At 31.5% G+C, this 18,765-nt stretch overlaps 3 protein-coding genes across 3 annotated transcripts; 1 reads left to right on the top strand and 2 right to left on the bottom strand.

Moving 5' to 3' along the window:
• Positions 1-772: 772 nt before the first annotated feature.
• LOC131958193 (DET1- and DDB1-associated protein 1) lies at positions 773-6,331 on the bottom strand. The gene is made up of 5 exons (XM_059323072.1): positions 6,061-6,331; positions 3,860-3,940; positions 3,204-3,249; positions 2,787-2,848; positions 773-2,363 (listed from the first exon to the last, which is right to left on the bottom strand). The coding sequence occupies exons 1-5, from the start codon at positions 6,061-6,063 to the stop codon at positions 2,247-2,249; spliced, it is 309 nt and encodes a 102-aa protein (XP_059179055.1). The 5' UTR covers positions 6,064-6,331; the 3' UTR covers positions 773-2,246.
• A 2,245-nt stretch (positions 6,332-8,576) lies between these two features.
• LOC131958191 (m7GpppN-mRNA hydrolase-like) lies at positions 8,577-12,626 on the top strand. Its single transcript, XM_059323066.1, has 10 exons — positions 8,577-8,768; positions 9,063-9,214; positions 9,681-9,808; positions 10,414-10,512; positions 10,799-10,951; positions 11,166-11,275; positions 11,515-11,709; positions 11,856-11,898; positions 12,007-12,043; positions 12,184-12,626. Exons 1-10 carry the CDS (start codon positions 8,686-8,688, stop codon positions 12,372-12,374), a joined length of 1,191 nt encoding a protein of 396 aa, XP_059179049.1. The 5' UTR covers positions 8,577-8,685; the 3' UTR covers positions 12,375-12,626.
• LOC131958190 (coiled-coil domain-containing protein 112) lies at positions 12,604-18,205 on the bottom strand. Its single transcript, XM_059323065.1, has 13 exons — positions 18,165-18,205; positions 16,635-16,726; positions 16,363-16,484; positions 16,134-16,223; positions 15,833-15,908; positions 15,374-15,551; positions 15,161-15,247; positions 14,821-14,970; positions 14,327-14,461; positions 14,055-14,150; positions 13,738-13,887; positions 13,312-13,407; positions 12,604-13,154 (listed from the first exon to the last, which is right to left on the bottom strand). Exons 1-13 carry the CDS (start codon positions 18,186-18,188, stop codon positions 13,002-13,004), a joined length of 1,449 nt encoding a protein of 482 aa, XP_059179048.1. The 5' UTR covers positions 18,189-18,205; the 3' UTR covers positions 12,604-13,001.
• Between the last annotated feature and the right edge of the window lie 560 nt (positions 18,206-18,765).

Raw genomic sequence — 18,765 nt, 5'->3', positions numbered from 1 at the left:
TTTTATGTTAATTTGAAATTTCAGAAAAAAAAAATCAAAAGATATCTAATCTTTCAACATTGAAGTAACAAAAATGTATTTTCTAACAAGTGTTTCATTGCTTACAAGTTTAAGCCAAACCAGATTTTAATTATGTTTTTCTTTGTTACTTAACATCGGCCAAGCTAGAAAAATGGTATGAATTGTGTTCATTGTTAATAAGTGATAAAACATTGTATAAAACCGGGGAATATAATGGTGGTGATAACTCATTTTGTAAAATATTTTATTCACATTTTTTAAAATTTAGGACAGTACATATTTTAGTATTTATGTACATTTTATTCAGCAATATTAAATTGTGATATTTTTCTTTACTTCTCTAATATTTAGCTATTTTTTATTTTGAGGTATGAATTTCTCTTTATCAACGTAATATGCTTAAGTATAACCAACCTTTTTATTTTTAGCTTTATTTGGACTTATCACTAAGAGAAATTGCCTTAGATGTTTTCATTAAAAGTGTGAAACTACTCCATTCAACATTGGCAACAACCATTATAAACTTATATAGCATAAGGATGTGGTTAATATGTGTAGGTGATGTATTATATGCATGTTGTTTCCTTTCTTCATAGATGATATAGACCTAGTACCATACCCGTGTTTTTTGATAATTGTAAACTAACTGCTCGTTCACCAGAAAATAAAGACTGCCTTAATTATTCATTCATTCAAGGCTGTGACCTACCATTTCTTCATAGGCTTGTACATATGGGAGAAGGTTGTACACTTAGGATTCCTTTGTCAATGTTAGAGCCCAGTTCATTTAGCCACAAGTTTTAGATGGAGCATACACTTTTTTTTTATTTACTTTTTACAAAATGTTTGTGAAATTATTATTTTTTAATTGAGCTACAGTTCATATATTTACATATTATTTTTTAAACTAGACAAATGCAATACAGCCGTGTAGCTAGCATTACAAAGGAAAACATCACTTTTGTCAATCCTTGCCATTGTTTTAGACCATGTTGGTTTTTTTTTCTCCCATCTTTCTAATACTATAATATTATGGGCTGAGGCCATTTTCTTTGTTAATTAATGACATTAAAAGTTTTTTTAATAATGATTTATGCCTGAACATGTTTGAATAATGTTGTCAAAGAAACCACATTACAAAAATTAGAACATCTCAGCATGGTGAAAAATTTCCAAGGTTAACTCTCAACATTTGCCCATTTAGAAATTTTTAAAGATTATTTTACTTTGAATCAATTTTTATTTTAAATTCACTGAAAAGAATTAATCATTTAAAAACACCAGAAAAAAATTGTAATTAATTTTTGAAAAATGCCTGCAAAAAACAAGTAATTCACCAACACATATTCAAAAAGATTTGCTTTTTTTTACAACATTGCTTTTATTAAAACATTTTTTAAAATGCTTTCTAATAGCAAACTCAAACAGAAAAAACACAGATGGTTTATTTAACTCTGAAAAATAAACACGAGATGGGTTTTTAAACAGCAAAGACAAATTAACTTTAAATCAAATACTGTTTCATTTTGCTTGGCCTAATGCCACCATTTTAACTGATTTGTAAGTAAAAATATCAGATTTCAGTGATAGAATAAGAGATTTACTGTGTTTTTCAAGCAATAACATATATAATATACGATCAGACATAATATTGAAATATCAAATAAAAGGAAAATTACAACCAATAGCTATTTACACCTGAAATTATATCAGGAGATTCAAGCAAAATCTTTCACTAAATCAGTTGAGTCATGCAGAAAACATATCCACGAAACACATTCTGTCCAAACAAAAATGAAAGGCTCCTAAGATGGAAATATGACACTTCATAATTGCTTAATAATTTTTAGGGGTATTTAGATTCAACTTAACTTTGCAAACTAATATTCTTAAAACAAATTCTTATGAGATGTCAAATTTTTACATCTTTATTTAATATATTCCCTTTTTTTCATCTCACACTTGAAGACAAAAAAAAATTCTCTTACTAACAAAAATGTATCCAAAAATACATTTTATAACTCAGTTACCAGCAATTATTCTCAATTATGAAAAACAAAATTAACAGAAGTTGATGCATTTTTAAGAATTAACTAAATTTTGTATATACAATATTTTTAAAGGAATAATAAAGCAATTGTTTTCAATTTGGCAAAGCTTTTTAATTGACCTAAAATAGATCAAACTTGGGAGCCGAAACATTAACCAAAGACTAATGAATTATTCTAATTGCTGTCTGTTGAATTGACTCTGGCCACTTTTGAGGATGAGCTCCCATCACTTGTTTCAGGTAAATTGGCTCTGTGACTGTCTCTCTTCTTGCTGGTTGTTTGGGAAGCGTGCTGTTTTTAGAAATAATACATTTAAGTACACATAGATAAACAAAACCATCACAGCACTACCCAAGCTATGGGTCATCAACAGGTATGAAAGGGGAGCTGCCTAAACAATAATGGTAAATACTTTGCTGACAAAACAATACCAGAAGATTGTTGGCTGACGTGTTACTCTAGTCAAAATTTTTAAAATTGTTTAAATTCTTCAAACTATGTAAAAAAAAAATGTTTACACATTGACAATATAGCATTGCCTACTTGGTTTCTAAGAAACTTTTTTCTTCTTGTCCCTCCCCAAAAATAAATTTTCTCCACTATGCTCACGAAAATTGTATACTTTCATACAAACTAGACTTCATGAAACTAATGTGATGCTTTTAAGAATGTCTTTTTTTTTTAATTAAAAGGGGTTATAATGAAAACAAATACCTTTTTATCCCACTGCTGGTGTAAATATCTTAATAAAATGTTGGTCTTTTCTGTAGTTATAACTGGAATAGGCAATATGACGGCGGGGGGGGGGATGGATATTTGATTATTAGTTATGTGAGGAAAATAGAAAAGTAGGTTTTCATATGATCAAAGTTTATGTACAAATTATACAAACTTTTAAAAAGTTTTTTAAGAACTTCAATGATTCATACTGAATACTGAATTCCTCTGTTTTTGAACAAAAGTTGGGCAAACCATTTCTTAAAGCTTTCTACAGAAATGTTCATTTTGAGCTGTAGCCTATGCCTTACACTTAGAAATTAGTGTAATCTAAAAACAAGGGACAACATTTATGGCTCAAAGCATGATCACACAACAAGTAGCCTAATACCTAGTAGTTTAAGTAAGCCTTACCTTGTTCTGATGGATAATCTTTCGTAGATATATAAACCGTTGGTTTCTATGGAGATAAATCAACAGCACAAAGGCTTATTCAGATTCATTAAAATGTAGTTATGGATCAACAATTGTTTCTCTAATAACCTATTAAAAAACAAATTGTACCAATAATCATATATAATTCTCTATGTAGACACCACGACAATGCAAGCCGACTATCTAACCCTCCTCCCACCCCTTTCTCGCTCTCCAGGCATGCACAACAGACTATATCGCTATCACCCCACCAGCACTTGTCTGGTGAGCTGTGGTTTCCGCCAAATGTTAACAATTGTAGAGCTCGGTCAAATTAGTGACGGCTATTAGGGGCAGATATTTAGTTTTTAAACAATTTGAAACTAAGGGGAGGTAACAAGTTCTGCTTGATCTTTTCATTGTCGTCTGTAAACTGTTATCACGGACAGCTGCTTTCATGGAGCAGGGGGGAGGGTAGTGCAAATTCACAAATTATGAATTACTGAAAAGTAAAAAATAAAACAAATAGCGTGTCGGCATATGCTACGCCACAGGTCTGCTCCTAACAAATGATTTGATTTTTCTTATCAAATTCATTCTGATTCATTCATGTATACATAAACTTTATAATTAGTTATTCTGATCTTTTCACTTACATTTGATCTATGGCTGGAGTCAGCATGGAACCTTGTGAAATTACTTTCATTATATGATGGCAGTCCTTCTAGAAAATCTCCCTATATAGATTAGACCAAAAAAAATATGTCTTTAAATATTATTTTACAAGTGTCACGCTAGTATTTTGTTTTGTATTACCTGGTGACAATATTAAGAAGTAAATATAAAACTTTAAAAAGTACATGAAGTTTTAAGACTGCTAGAATAACCAGCAAATCAAGAGGGAATATTCTGATAGTTTTGGCCTTGTATAAATTTGAGGAACATAAAAGGACATTGCCCGTGCCGTAACATCACAACAGACACAAATTTGACTAACTTACTGTTCAACAAAAATATTTATGCCACCAACACTCAATTACACAAAAAGGAACACTGAGACAGTTAAATCTGTATCGATCCAATTACTTCTGCCATTCACAAGGGTCCTTATGGCCAAAACAAATTTTCCCAGCAAACATACAGTATACAACTGTCCAATACAAGTCTTTCCGTAACAAATAAGATAGAGCTGTACGATCAATGATTTACATGCATAAGTGGTTAAGTGAAGAATGCACAACCGGATTTGAATGTGAAGCAGTGAATAAAATATGCTAAAATGGAGTTTTACCGTTGCTCTGTGTACTGTGTAGTCACTTGGTAATAAGAAATCAATTGATAAGTTTTGGTTGGGAATAGTGAATAGATAGATTTAAGATTAGTATAGTAGAGAGTAGAGAATAGGCCTTTATTTAGTATTTTTTATTAATATTTATTTAGGCCTAATATTAATATTCAAAAAAATATTAGAGTAAATAAGTCGTAGAGTAAAGTTCCACGCGCGGTTAAAACACCGGTGCGATCACGGATCATCGCCTGTTTATCGCTTCGTACAATATTTGTTTTGATGTTTTATACGAAACTACCGATATCTGCTGTAAACCTGTCCATTTCTAAATATATCCAGGTCAAATTCTTTTGTTTTTCTCCTTCTGGAAGTCGAGTTTTTAAATTTTAAAGTTTTGAGGTATGACGTCGTAGGCGGTTCTAGTTCCCCCTATGAAAAACACTAGGTCCCGGACGAGATGAATAAAACCAACCAATCAAAGCTTTTTATAACTAGGTTAACTATAAATAGCTTCTACAATATATGCGGGACACTTTACATACGATAGATAAGGCTAATAAAGCAACCTGATAGGTAAATAGGGGTGGCCGCAGCTTGGGTGTCGATTACGGTGGTTTCACATCGCTGCGTAACCAACGACTTGAGCTAGACTAGCCTAGTTCTAGATGCTCTATATTTCAAACTAAGCCTAGAATCTGTATACTTTCTATTTTTTTCTGCTGTTTTAAATTATTTCGATCATCTACTTCTTCTAAATCTAGTTTGTGTCTCTACATACAAGCATATCTAAGCAAATGTTACGTTATGTCTTTTAGTGGTTGTTACGTCCCTTTGTTATGATTATTATAGTTGCGTCCCTTGAGTCATCACTGGGTCAACTTTTAATGTCTTTAATTAATTTAATTAACATGTTTTTAATTATTATTTTTGCAATCTATTAATTAATAATACAATCAACAACACGTTTAAGTGTGTAAAATATTTATTTCAATTATTAAAATTGGATCAAAACGTATACAATACGCTCGTTGGCAAGCAGGTTCTTGCGTACGCAGGCAAAAAAAAAAGGGAAAAAAAATATCGCAAGGAGGGACGTCACTAAAACATGAATATCTTAAATACTATGCGTAGGAATACAAAATGACTCATACATATTACAGTAGAATGGCAGCGGAGTAATACAGTGCTTTCGGTTTGTTTCTGTGTGAAACGGTTATAAAATAGCGCCCGATTAAAATCGGGAATTTGGAATTTTCCGCTATGTGTGACCGCGCGTGGAACTTTACTCTAGATCTAGACCTAGTGTACTTAAAAAAAAAATATTAGAGTAATAAGTCGTAGATCTAGACCTAGTGTACTAGTGTAGAATGTAGATAGTAGATTTATACTAGAATCGAATCTAGATCTATCTCAGCCTATGACTCCGTCACAAGTGTCAAGTGGAGACCTCAGCCTCAGTCACAGTGTTTCATTTAGTAATATTTAATATTTAGTGTTTCATTCGATTTCACTGTTTTCAGTTTTCAGTGATTTGACTTGTTACTTGAACTTCGGGAACTTGTTACTCACCATTTCTTCTAAAGTTTAGATCTCTGTTTATAAAGTATAAAGTATTATAAACGAACTTCTGTTGAATTCTAATCTAATCAATAGAAATCTCTGGAATTAAAATACTATTTAAGTAGCTTAGTTAAAAAATACATGAGCATTTACAATAGTCTAGTTTAATAACTTAAATCGTTGCAATTTCCACATTCTAGGCTAGTTGATGAAAACATCAATATTGGATAAAGATCTATTTACACATTTTTTTACTGCAACATTTATTCTTATAATAAGTTCGTTAACACAAAATTCGTGGGTAGGGGTAAAATGCAAAACGCGGAATGCGAAATGACAAACCGATAAAAAATTGGTTAGGCTAGCCTAAGTTTTTTTTTTTCTACTTTTTTCTACTTTTTCTCTCTTAAAAAAATCTAGATTAGCTGGATTCAACCCTTTACCTTGTTTAATTTTTTTTAATGCCGATATTTTGAGACATTCATTTGTTCGAGATAACATTTGTGGGTCAATTTACTTTTTCTATTCCGCAATATCTTTTATAACTGTGCCCAACAAAAAACAAGCATAAAATTAAAAGTAACCTAAAACATAGAACCTAGAACCAAAACTGTTTTGCAATCGAGAATAGCTACTAATAGCCTATCTGTAATACCACAGGTAATGTCTCGCATTTTGTCCGCTCACACTTTACCACTTTCGCGTCTTATATTTTACACCCGCACACCAGTGTTTCTTCCAGACCTTTTTCTCCGGGGGGGGGGCACTTGAAATTTTCGGGGGGGGGAGGGGCGGTAGATTTTCTTCGGGGGGGGGGCGGACACTGTTAAAAGTATATATTTTCTATATAAATTATATAAATTTCATTTCGTTCGGGGGGGGGGGCGGTAAAAAAATTTCGGGGGGGGGGCTTCGCCCCCCCCCCCTAAGAGATGCCTGGAAGAAACTCTGCCGCACACGATTCATCGTTTCTTTCAGGTATCATTCACGTGGAAGGGGGGGGGGGGGGTACTGAAAACCTCCGAGGGCTAAAGTTTATTTAAGGCATACAGGTTAAAGTATATTTTACATAACTTATAGGCTATATATTTTTTGTATTTTTTCATTTCGTACAGTAGTGGTGGGGGTAATTAAGCGTTTCATTTCATGATTGTTTTATACTGTTGCAGTATTATATTGGTCATCTTTGTTTTATATGTGTTTTATATTCGTACTTGCAGCTTGCCCGTCGCGGTTGCTGCGATCTCACAAAAAAATAAACTTAATTTATTAATTCCCGGTGTAGGACGTTGGTAAAAAATAAATGCCTTAGGCCATAGCACTTTTGCAGAAGTCCAGGGTATTATCATGAAATAATGATCATATATGACCCGTTTGTGTAATGGTTTTAAAAAAAATCTGGTTACCAGATCTAATTAATTATCAACCCCTTAGAATAAATCTATGTTGTTAAAACTGTCACTTAAACCTTCAACGATTGTTAGGGACAAGTTTTAAAACCGAGAAATGTTTGCTTGGTAGTAGTAAAAAAGATAATAGATTCTACATTTCTAAAACTACAAAATCAATGCCACGCTTTTATATTAAAAGCGCACCACCTCCCCTTCTTACCCCCCCCCCCCCCCCTCCCCTTTTCAAAGTAAATGTGTGCGTACATTCGAGTAATGACATGAACTCTTTTTTTAACGAAAAAAAAATTTGGAATCTTCAACTTCTTTTGAGTGGAAGTTAAAAATGTAATACATCAACAAGCTTTGTTTGTTAAATGTTTGATCTCTGCTCTTTTCTCCTACACTAATAGTTACCGTAGTAATAGTACGTTAGTGATAGTGTAGTGTACTTTACTAGAACTACTTATTTGTGTTGTGTACACTTTAGTACTCAGTTTATTTTACTCAGTACTCGCCTACCACTCTAACGGAAATTTGAAATTTCCCTTTTCAAACCTAGTGATAGTCTACTCGACTAGATCTAGATTGTAAGATTCTAGATCTCACAGGACAAGTGAAGTAGACTTAGACTTAAGTAATATAATTAAGTAGTAAGTAGAGTTCACTTGTTTCTGTGACCTCGGCATCTGAAGAGATAGTGTGGTCAGCACTATGCCCAACCGCCTTTACTTTCCCTAATGTGCGTTGGGTGGACTCAGGGACGGTCTACTGACTTGAAGCCAGATTCGAACTCTTGACTTACGGGTTAGCAGTCCAGCTCTCTACCAGCTAGACCACCCCGTCCCACACTCTAACGTAGCTACAGTAGATAGAGTGGTACTGTCACTTACTTACTCACTACTTAACCGACCATCTGAGTTCACAGTTTGTGTTGGTGGTTTGCATTTCTTTTAGATTTATCAGACATGAGTTACAGTGTTAACTCAACTGTAGTTTAGAGTAGTTTAGACTAGAGTTTTGTTGTTTGTTTTTTGTTTATTTTTTTTATTTATTTTTTTTTTTTTTAATTTGCAACTCTACTAACGTATAACTTTGAAGAATCTTGTCAGTCTAACACTCTAAACTTTTCTTTAGTCTCTAGACACTAGAGTTACAGACAAGTCTAGCTTAGAGTGAGTCTACTAGCTAGTACTTGGTAGCTAAACTCTGCCAGTGGTTTGTCAAAATTTTGTACACAAAAATAATGGAGTATTTGGAAGTGCAAAAACATGCAAATGATGAAACTCTTAAAAGTATACCTTCTTATGTTTTGGATGATTTAAGCAGGTAAGAAATAAATAATCTAGTAAAAATTGTAAGTTATATTTTATTGAAATATTCATTAACAGGTTAACTACTCACTGAGTAGTACTTTGTAAGTTAGTACCTTACTTTTAGTATTTAATAAGTACTACTAATTAGTTAGTGATTAGATCTAATGAACTAGTAAAGTAAACTTGAGATAAAATAGAAATAAATCTTCTCTTGTGGGGGGTTTGTGTGTGCAATGCATAGGCCTATTTTCTAGTGCTAACATTTTAATGCCAACAGCACCCAACCTCTTACTTTTTTTATTTTCAGCCGCTTCATCATTAACAGTCGCCCTGAAGAAATAACCTCAATAATCAGAATATTTTTCCTTGTTGAGAATGCCTACTGGTTCTATTTAGATTTTCATAGAGTTGAGAATCCTCAGTTACGGGAATGCAACCTGAAAGAGTTTGCCTTCAACTGTATCCTTTAAATGCACTGTTTAAATGAGTGTTAATTAAAAAAAACATAAAATATAGGCTAGTCAGTTTTACCTGATGTCTTAAAAATAAAGTTTTCAACTTTTTTTATCCCCATGTTACAATTACAATTCAGTTTTATGTGAATGCCCATGCAAATTTTACTATACTAAATAAAGAATTAGGTGTGATTGACGCATTTGTATAAATAGTATGATTATTATCCCAAAAGTTTTACTTTTAATATGGGTTTAAATCCTAAAGATGTCTTTTAGTCCATCCAGCTATGACTTTCTTGAATCTGGGAGAGTATAGGTGGCTAGACGTAGAATAGGCCACCTCATAGAATGGTCACAAAAAAAACAGTTAAGCTTGATTTTATCTACTCTATCAACCATCAGGTCCTAAGCAAACTTCTTTTTTTTTAAGCTTAATCATTTCATAAGATAAGTCCTTGACGTTTGAACAGTGATAAGCCACTGCCCTCAGCTAAAGCAGTACACTGCAGACTTTGACAAACACTTTGATGCATGGAAGCAATACAAGAGAACAATTGCTACATGTGGAGCCATTATTCTTGATCAAGAACTCAAACATGTAACAAGAATTTTTATCCTTTCTTCTTTTGTATTTCAAATTCAGCTGTTTAAATTTGTTTGTGTTGTGGGGTTATAGGGGATTTTCAGGTATCATTAAAATACCTAACTCAGATCTCTAATTTGCAAAGTGTTTTTTTTTAGTATGAGAAAAATATAATCAAAAGCAACAAAAATGGATTGTTTATTTAATTAAAAATGATCCTTTTTATTGTACAAATGTCAGTCATGTTATCCTTCAGCTGTTCGTCTACATCAGATTAGCATGAATGATTTATGTTAAGTGCATTGGTTAAAAAATATCCTCCTTACATTCATAATGTGTAACCAGTGTTGCTTTTCTTTTTAAACAGCAATTATTCTTTAGCCATTTAGGGGATATATTTTCTTTTGATAATTTTTCAAACGATTAGCTTACAGTAGGCTAAGGATACAACAATAAATTTAAGCAGCAATCACACATACCAATGTAGGGCTAAAGTAATTTAAAATCTCTTATAAAATCAACAAATGCAATCTAATTAGTTAATGTTATTTTTGCATTTCTATCCAGCTTAGTGTTTGTCTGTTTTATTTATTGGTTGATACATATTGTTTCTGTAATAGGTTCTATTGGTGCAAAGCTATTCAAGCAAAAACAGCTGGGGGTTTCCAAAGGGGAAAATAAATTTAAATGAAGCTCCAGATGACTGTGCAGCAAGAGAGGTTTGTAAATAAGTCTTATTTTTATATCAGCACGTAATTTAAATGTGTTTAATATTTTTTGCATGCGACTTTGTATCTGCTATTGTTTTAGTTATTTCAAATATGTATCTTATTTATTTGTCATTTATTAAGGATGTACTTTTATTTGAAATATGCCAGAAACATTACATACATAATTCAAAGTTTAAGCTCTGTACTGAACATATAAAGCCCAGCAATAAGTAAAGGTAAATTTATTAAACTAAGTGAACAATGTTTTCACTTCTTAAAACTGAACTTTCCCTAGGTGTTTGAGGAGACAGGGTTTGACATAAAACCTTACATGGACCCACAAGAGTACCTAGAAAAGTGTTCCAATGAACAAGTGTGTAGACTCTACATTGTGTCTGGTGTCCCTCTTAATTCAACTTTTATTCCAAAGACAAGGCGAGAAATCAGAGTAGGTGGACCTAATTTTCTTTTTAATAACTTTAAATTATAATGTAACTTACCATGGTTGCACCGCTATGACATTTATTTTAATTTAAACTTTTATGTTGCACTAATATGCAGCTTTTTAATAGAGGTTTCCATCTATTGCAGTACTGAAATATTTGTAATGTTTACAAACATTGTTATTAATGTGTATTTAGCACTTGTATTTTATTTTCAAGGACATCCAATGGTTCCCCATGAATACTCTCCCAACCCACAGGGGTGATCAAACACTGAAAGAGGTGGTTGGATTGAATTTAAACTTGTATACCATCACACCTTTTCTCAAGTGAGTTAAAACTGACAGCATTGAAACCTTATTATTTGGTCATGAGTTCATTAACACATTTTTAAATGAATGCAGTTTATTAATTTTTCTAACATGAGCCATGCTGTTGTGAGTACATATGATATTTTGTTTCTTTGGTTTTTAATGTTAGTTTTAGTTGGCTTATAAAAGCTCTACCAGAATGTATTAAAGGTTTTTGATAAGATTCTTTAATGCGTGATTTATAAAAATGTTTGCAGGTCTCTAAGAATTTGGATAAAAAATCACCTTCTCGATACACCTTCTCAGTCGTCAAAACAAAGAAGTCGGATGAAGCAGCAAAAACTGTTCTCTCAACAGAACTACAATCAGTATCAAGAATTCATGCAGCTTAAGAAAGGAAAGTCAGCTGCCAAAAATGTTTTAGCACAAAAAACTTCCACATCATCAGTGAGGTGAGTTTTCTTGTTTGAAACTTAAGCAAATACTTCTTCCTTAATTTCCTTCATTTGAGACTGCAGATTTTGTGAAAATTATATTCAAGTATGTAACCAGGGTGTTTTTGTATTAAAACAAATTAATTTTATGTTTATTTTTTAAGGTATTCCAAAGAAATTGAGGTTGAGGAAACTAATATTAAACAGGTTTGTAAAGAAATGTTACCAGGTTACTGCTATCTTTATTTATTAGTTAAAAACTTAATTAATTTTTATGTTTGTTGTACTTTGTACTGAAAAAAATTTATTTGACAGGGGCGACGAGGCATGACAGTATTTCAATCTCTATTTGGTAAATCTTTTTATTTCGCTCCACCGTTTATACTGTATTGGCAAATTAAGTTTAAATAAAGAAATAATATATGTTATGACCATTGAAATATCAGATTGAATGCATTATCAAACAATTTATACAAAACCATTTTGTTGTAGGTAACAAAGATACACAGCATGTGGTTGAATTTAAAGCACCGGTTGTGGACACCAATTCATTTTACTCACACACTTGGTTCAACTTTACAATAGATGAGGACACAGTGATGGAGGCATTCCCTCATGAAGGAACTTATTTTTTACCCTCACATTTCACCCAACAAAAAGAATTAGTTCTAGGAAAGTCATAGGTACTATGTAGCTTTGTTTCAGTTGCCAACAACTGAGGTGTACCATAGTATTGAATTTTGAAGCAGTTTAATGACAGGTCACAAAACCATGAGCTGCTGCTTGGCAAGGGTTGTTGGTCATGTCCTGAAGTTATCCAACATTTTTTTTACAACAATTTCTTATGATTCTTGGGAAATGTTGGAAGTGAATATCATACAATTTTATTAATGCAAAAAGGCGACAATGTAAAAAAAAATCACATCTTTACTTCTTATGTACAGTATTCAATTTTTTTTTAATAAAACAAAAATCAAACAAGTAAGACTTACGTTTTTTAAAAGTGTGTACTTGTAAATTACAAGCTTCTCAACTTTTTACACAGGACCTTCAACCCGGTTTTAAAACTAAAAATATTTGGCCTTATCCAAAAAGCTGGGACATTTCAAGTGTTTTTTTTAAAGAATCGGTCAAATTAAATGAAACAATTTAATTAAAAATGTGTGTTAACAAAAAAAATAAAAAAATTTTTCAAACATCTACCTGCAAATTTAAAAACATACCTAAGGTACTAGTAGTGCATTTAAATTAAATATTTTCATCCTGGTAGTTTACAAGTTAGAATTTCTGGTAACACAAAAACTGGTTTGTTAAAATAATCCTTGACGCCATGAAGGCACAGCTCTGTGAGGCATGTTTATGACGGGGCCTGATCCGGAAGGTCCTTGGTCTTTGAGTCTTTCCTTCCAGCCTGCTGTTGGTTGAAGAAGTCTATTAGGGTCTCTCTGGACTTCAACTTGCACCTGTTATAAATATTTATAACTTCATTATAAAAACATTTGATTTCTAGACTAAAATATTTCATTTTTAAACTGAATTTGTAAAACTTTTACAATATTCTTAAAATTTTATTAGTTTAATTAAATATCTTGGTCTTAACAGGTGAATTTTGGTACACACTTGACTCTTTAATGCTTGGAGTTTTCTTTCTTTCTCTTTTTTCTTTTCCTCTTTCTCTCTTTCTTTTTCTTGTTTTTCATATAGCTTTTGCATATCCTGGTAAAATGTGCGATAGAATTATTTTAAAGAAATTATTAAACTCAAATTTTAGGTAGAAGTTTGTTAGATATATTTTTTTTATATTTCTAAAAATGTAAACTAATTACATAGTTTTTCAAATAAACTTAATGTATACAGACAAATTAAAAGCAGTAGATGTTAATTTGTGTGATTACTGAGGAAGCATTCTGAAATGTAAACAAATGTTTACTAAAATAACACAACTGGTTACATACTTACCACTTAGGAAAACTTTATCGTCTAACAAAATATGTAGCCTTTATTTTCATAAAAGGAATAGGAAAAATACACAAAATTTTTACTTACTCTATTTCTAAATCTTCCTATTTCTTTAGCGATAACCTCTCTTCTTCTATCCTCTTCTTCTCTCTTTCTTTCCTCTTCTACCATTTGTAGAACTTCTTCTTCCAGTTGTTTCTGTCTGCGGAACTCTTCAACAGCTTTTCTAGCTTCAAGCTGATTATGGAAATACATAATTTTTTTAAAATATTATTTCATGACATGAAGGAAAATTTCCTTGAGTTAAATTGAGCTAAGCTTTTTGCTAGCAGTACTTAATAAAACGGAAAGTAACCACATCATTATATCATCCACTCATAAATTTTGTTTAAAAAAAAACATACATGTTTCTTTTTATCCTCTTCTTGTTTTCTTTTCTTTTCAATCTCCTCCTTTAACTTCTTTTCTTCTTTCATTGCTTTCTCCAGTTCTTTCTGAACCTTTAAAATAAACATTGTACTATCTTGCTATTATTTTATTTTTAAAAAAAACAACTTTTTCAAGACACAGGGGAAAAAAAGAAAATATGGAATTTACTACAATTAAAAGAATTGTGTGGGAGATTGTACAGAAACTTCATTTTAAAAAACTCCAGCTAACAGCAACTTTAATGTACCTTCCAAGCATTTATTTGCTTGCAGCGCTCAGCTTTTTCCTGACTTGAAATTTGCTCTGTTTGTTTCTTCGCCTCTTCTTTTTTCTTTTCATCCAGTTCAACTTGCACATGTGTTATGACATCTTCTTTTTCTTCCTGTTTAATCACACAATTTCCTAAAATATTACTGACAATAATGATTATATAGTGGACTAATGAAAGCTGAAATTGTAGAGAAATATTCAAAAAGCTTAAAGACTTGAGGTTTAGTAAATAAATACTGGCTAAGTGAGATTAATGTAGAGCATTCCACAAAGCTGCAGTAGTTAGGAACTTCAAAGAATGCTGCATTTGATATAAGGCCATCAGATTATAAAAGAATTTTACTTTTTTAAATATATTGCTTTCTAAATTAAATTAGAATGATTTAAAGGAAACGTAAACAAACAATTTTCCTTGAATGAATTGCAGTGATCTAAAATAATCAGTAATTTACTTCTTAACACTTCTTTTACCTCCTTTTTTTCTCGCCATTTCTTGATTGCGTACTTCTTGTTTTCATTTAGAAAAGTGTATTCCTGGTACCACTTCTCATGCTGCCTGATCTCAGCCTCTGTGTGAATGGGCAGCATAGGCTTGACATGATCCAAGAAAACTATTTTACCCTGGAGTAAAATAAAAAGTTTAACCAAGCTTTAGCCTTTAAATACTAAGATATATAGGGAGAAAACTTAAGTTTTTATAGGTCTTAATTCATGTAAAATAGTCAAAATATGTAAATATACATGATGCTAAATGTGTAAAAATGTGATTCATTTCAGTTTCGCTAAGAAAAATGTTAAAAGTTGTCTTTACCTTGTACATATTCCTATAGCGGAGAAAAGTTTGGTGATCATATTCATCCCAGCCACCTCTATGGCCTCCACTTTGATGCACAAATTTCTGTTAGATTAGGGAGATAATGTGTCAAAATAAAATAATTTTTTTTTTCCAAATAAGATAAGTCATTTGGCTAAAATATATTTTCAACTTATATTACTTTTGACATTAATTGAAAATTATCTTTACATCAAATGCTGCAACTTCTGGGGGTAAATCTTTCATGACATCCTTATCACTCATAACTGGTTTTGTTGTAGTGCTGCTGCTTTCTACATTGGAGGCTTGATTCCAAGTTTCAAATTTGGACTCTAGTTGTTGTAGCTCTAGAGATAAGGTCTTCTCTGATCGCATCATTTCATCGTATCTGCAATATTAACTTTTGCTTCAAATAAACATATTTAGCTTTATAATTTTTCAACTAATGTATTAATTATAATGGTAGAGGCTCTTTTTTAAAAAGGTTCTATTATTTTAAAAGAAAAGATTAAATAAAAGGCTGTATTATATTTAAATAAATATATTAAACAGTACAGATGGTAAGTTGAAATTATTTTTGCATTTGAAACCAGACTTAATAACACTACAATAACAATACTAAGACTTTGATGTTGATTTATTAATTTTACCATACTTAAAGGTAGTTACTTTGTTTTCTGTTGTTCTTTAAAAGAATGTATTGTTCCTTCAACATCTTCCATGATCATTTTTAGTTTCTCAACAACTGAAAATAAATGTATGATTTAAAAAAAAAAGTTGAAACTACATTATTAGCTGATTTTACATCTCATTATAGTGAAGGTCCAATTAATGGACAACAATCTCTGGATGGGAATATCAAACAAACTATTTAAAAGATCATAAAATGTATGATAATTAGTTATATAATAAAACTTATTTTTAAACTTTACAACCAATAATAGTATTAGAATGTTTTAGATCTACTTACATTCAGGAGTAGGTTTCACATCTCTTAGCTCTCGATGAAACCTTTTAATCATGTGACTTATCTTTTCTAGTTGTTGCTTTACTTTTATAACTAAAAATGAGAAATAGTTACTTTTAGTGAAGTGTTGAGATAAATGGGGTCAATGACAAATAAATAACTTTATGTAAAATAGAAAATGTATTTGAAAAATTTTGCAAAATAAAATAACTTGATAATTGCATGAAAATACCTTCTGTTTTCCTTTCTTCTGACATTTTTAATTCTTCCTCCTCCAAGAGGCTAAACTCCTTTCTAAAATCAGAGCGCTTACTGAATATATGAGTCAACTTTTCTCTTTCTATCGCTTGTATCCTATGGATTTAAAGTAACATTATAATGTTTTATGTGAAGAAATCACAATGTAATTCTGCCTTTTATAGTTCACTTTTAAAAAAAAAATTACAAATGAATTATTAGTTTTTACAGAATAAAAAAGATCTAATTTTACCCAAAAAAACTTACTGGATGTTGAGCTTATTTATTTCTCGCAAAAGATCTGTCTTTTTAGACTGTTCTGTTTTCTTTTTCAAAGCCAATATATGCTCATCTGCTTCCTGTAAATATAAAGCAGTAGTTCTTTAATTATTTTACCAAAAGGATTTTTTCTGATTTGGGCATGTCATATGAAAAAATTGTGTGAACAGTGCAATCCATGCCATTTACACCTTCCTTGATTATGTGAGACAGTGTCATGATTGCCAAATAGTACAGTAGTTCACAGAATAGTATAGAAGCTGTTGAGCATAGCAACAACTTGACTAAACTTTGGTTCACATAAATATAAAATGTTCCTGATGATACACAAGACAGATGGACAGTGTACTATGATTTATAAACTATGAATAAAAGTGTGTGTTCTTTATACTTTACGGCAATGTAATTAGAGTATTCAGTTATATCTAATTACTATTTATTACATATAATATGTGTGAAATATATAAATGTATAACCTCTATAACTATAATTACTATGGAGCTAAATTTTTCCCGGTCTCTTAAACTGTCAGTTCTGGTGTCGTGTTGCTGCGAAAAATGTATTATTTATTACATATAGGTTAATATAAGTGTAATAATATGCCCTCTACTAATTAGTAGTTACTGTGATGCCTTAGTTTTTGCTGCCTTCTTTTACTGTCAATTTTGGCTGTCGTTGATTTTTTTTCTGCCAAATATTACTGTCAACTTTTGTCATTTGTTTTAGATTTCTTCATGACATACCTCTCTCTTAAATTTAAAGATCAACTTATAAGTACTACTGCTTAGTGTTGCATTTTTCTCATTAAGTGAGGATAACTCAAATGAGCAGGCCTAGCCAATTAAAAATATTTCTTCGCATTTATTTATTGCAAGTCACTAATAAAACTAGGAGTATAAAGTTTTTACCTAGATTCATTTTGAACTAGCATCTCAATCCTTAATAAATTATCCTAATTGAAAATTGCTAAAGTACTTACACTGGTGAGAGAAAACTGAATAAAACATGAATATAATTTCTTTAAAACAATGAGGGCCTATATATTTTTTAAATACTTTTAGGCCTAACACTACTAACTACTAACAGTTTTTTTTTCTAGCTCTTTATTAATTATTAGAATTTTTAGATCTATGCGAAATTAGGCTATAGTAAATAGTAAATATTTAAAATATATTTTTAAAAATGTATGGTTATCCTTTTGATTATTTTTAGCAATAAATTACATCATTGCACAGTCCTTACTTTATCCAACCCCTTTTTTTGTGTCAACTTCTCATCTTCAGTGGTACCCAGTACCCAGCTGTTGTCACAGACGGGAATTTCTGGCTAGGCTGGTGTGAAGTGTGAGTCACCAAAAATGTAAATGCTCTATTTTAGCCCCAAAAGAGATAGAACCATAAAACGTATTGATTATTGTTGCCTATTGCTAGCTTGTACGTTTTTAATAGAACAACAATGGTATTGGAGGCGAAAGAATAGCAGACACGCTAACACTATTCTTTTTTTTTTTTTAATTACCTGAGTTGCTCTCGAGGACGCCATTGTTAAACAATAGAGGTCATACTAAAATACAAAACGTAGATCTACTTCATGACTTTTGCTTGAGTGGGGTGTAATTATTAGCTTGACATGAATCTTTAAATATAATGTATTTATGCTACAATTACAACAATATTGCTATGAACAATGTTCATTTTACAATAAATTCAATTTATGAGATGTGAGATTCCTACGTGAATTGTTTTTTTTTTAAACTGACAGCGGCGTGTGTGTTGGGGGGGGGGGGGTATAAATATATGTCAAAAATGCGTTACGCTATTCATTACTACACTCCATAGCCCACTAAAAGCCTTCTCATCTAGGTCTTTAATATAGCATATAAAGTTAAACAAAATCTGATATCCGTAGCTATTGCAAGTTACAATATTACAAGTTTTAATGTGCTAATAGTGGTATAATAGAATAGACTGTGTTGGGATGGGGTGCATTGTGTAAATGGGGGGGGGGGGGGGGAGTTCGGCAACGTTGCAGGTAGGAATTCTAGTGTTAGCACTTCAGACGACAGTCCGTAATCTATTGAATAACCGTCGACAAGAAACATTGATCTTCTAGTAATTAT

The sequence above is a fragment of the Physella acuta genome, unplaced genomic scaffold, assembly GCF_028476545.2.
Source record: "Physella acuta isolate Inbredline_101_S28 unplaced genomic scaffold, ASM2847654v3 ptg001298l, whole genome shotgun sequence".
Taxonomy (NCBI): Eukaryota; Metazoa; Mollusca; class Gastropoda; family Physidae; genus Physella; species Physella acuta.
The sequence above is the reverse complement of the archived record's forward strand: the minus strand, read 5'-3'. Positions and strand labels throughout refer to the sequence as shown.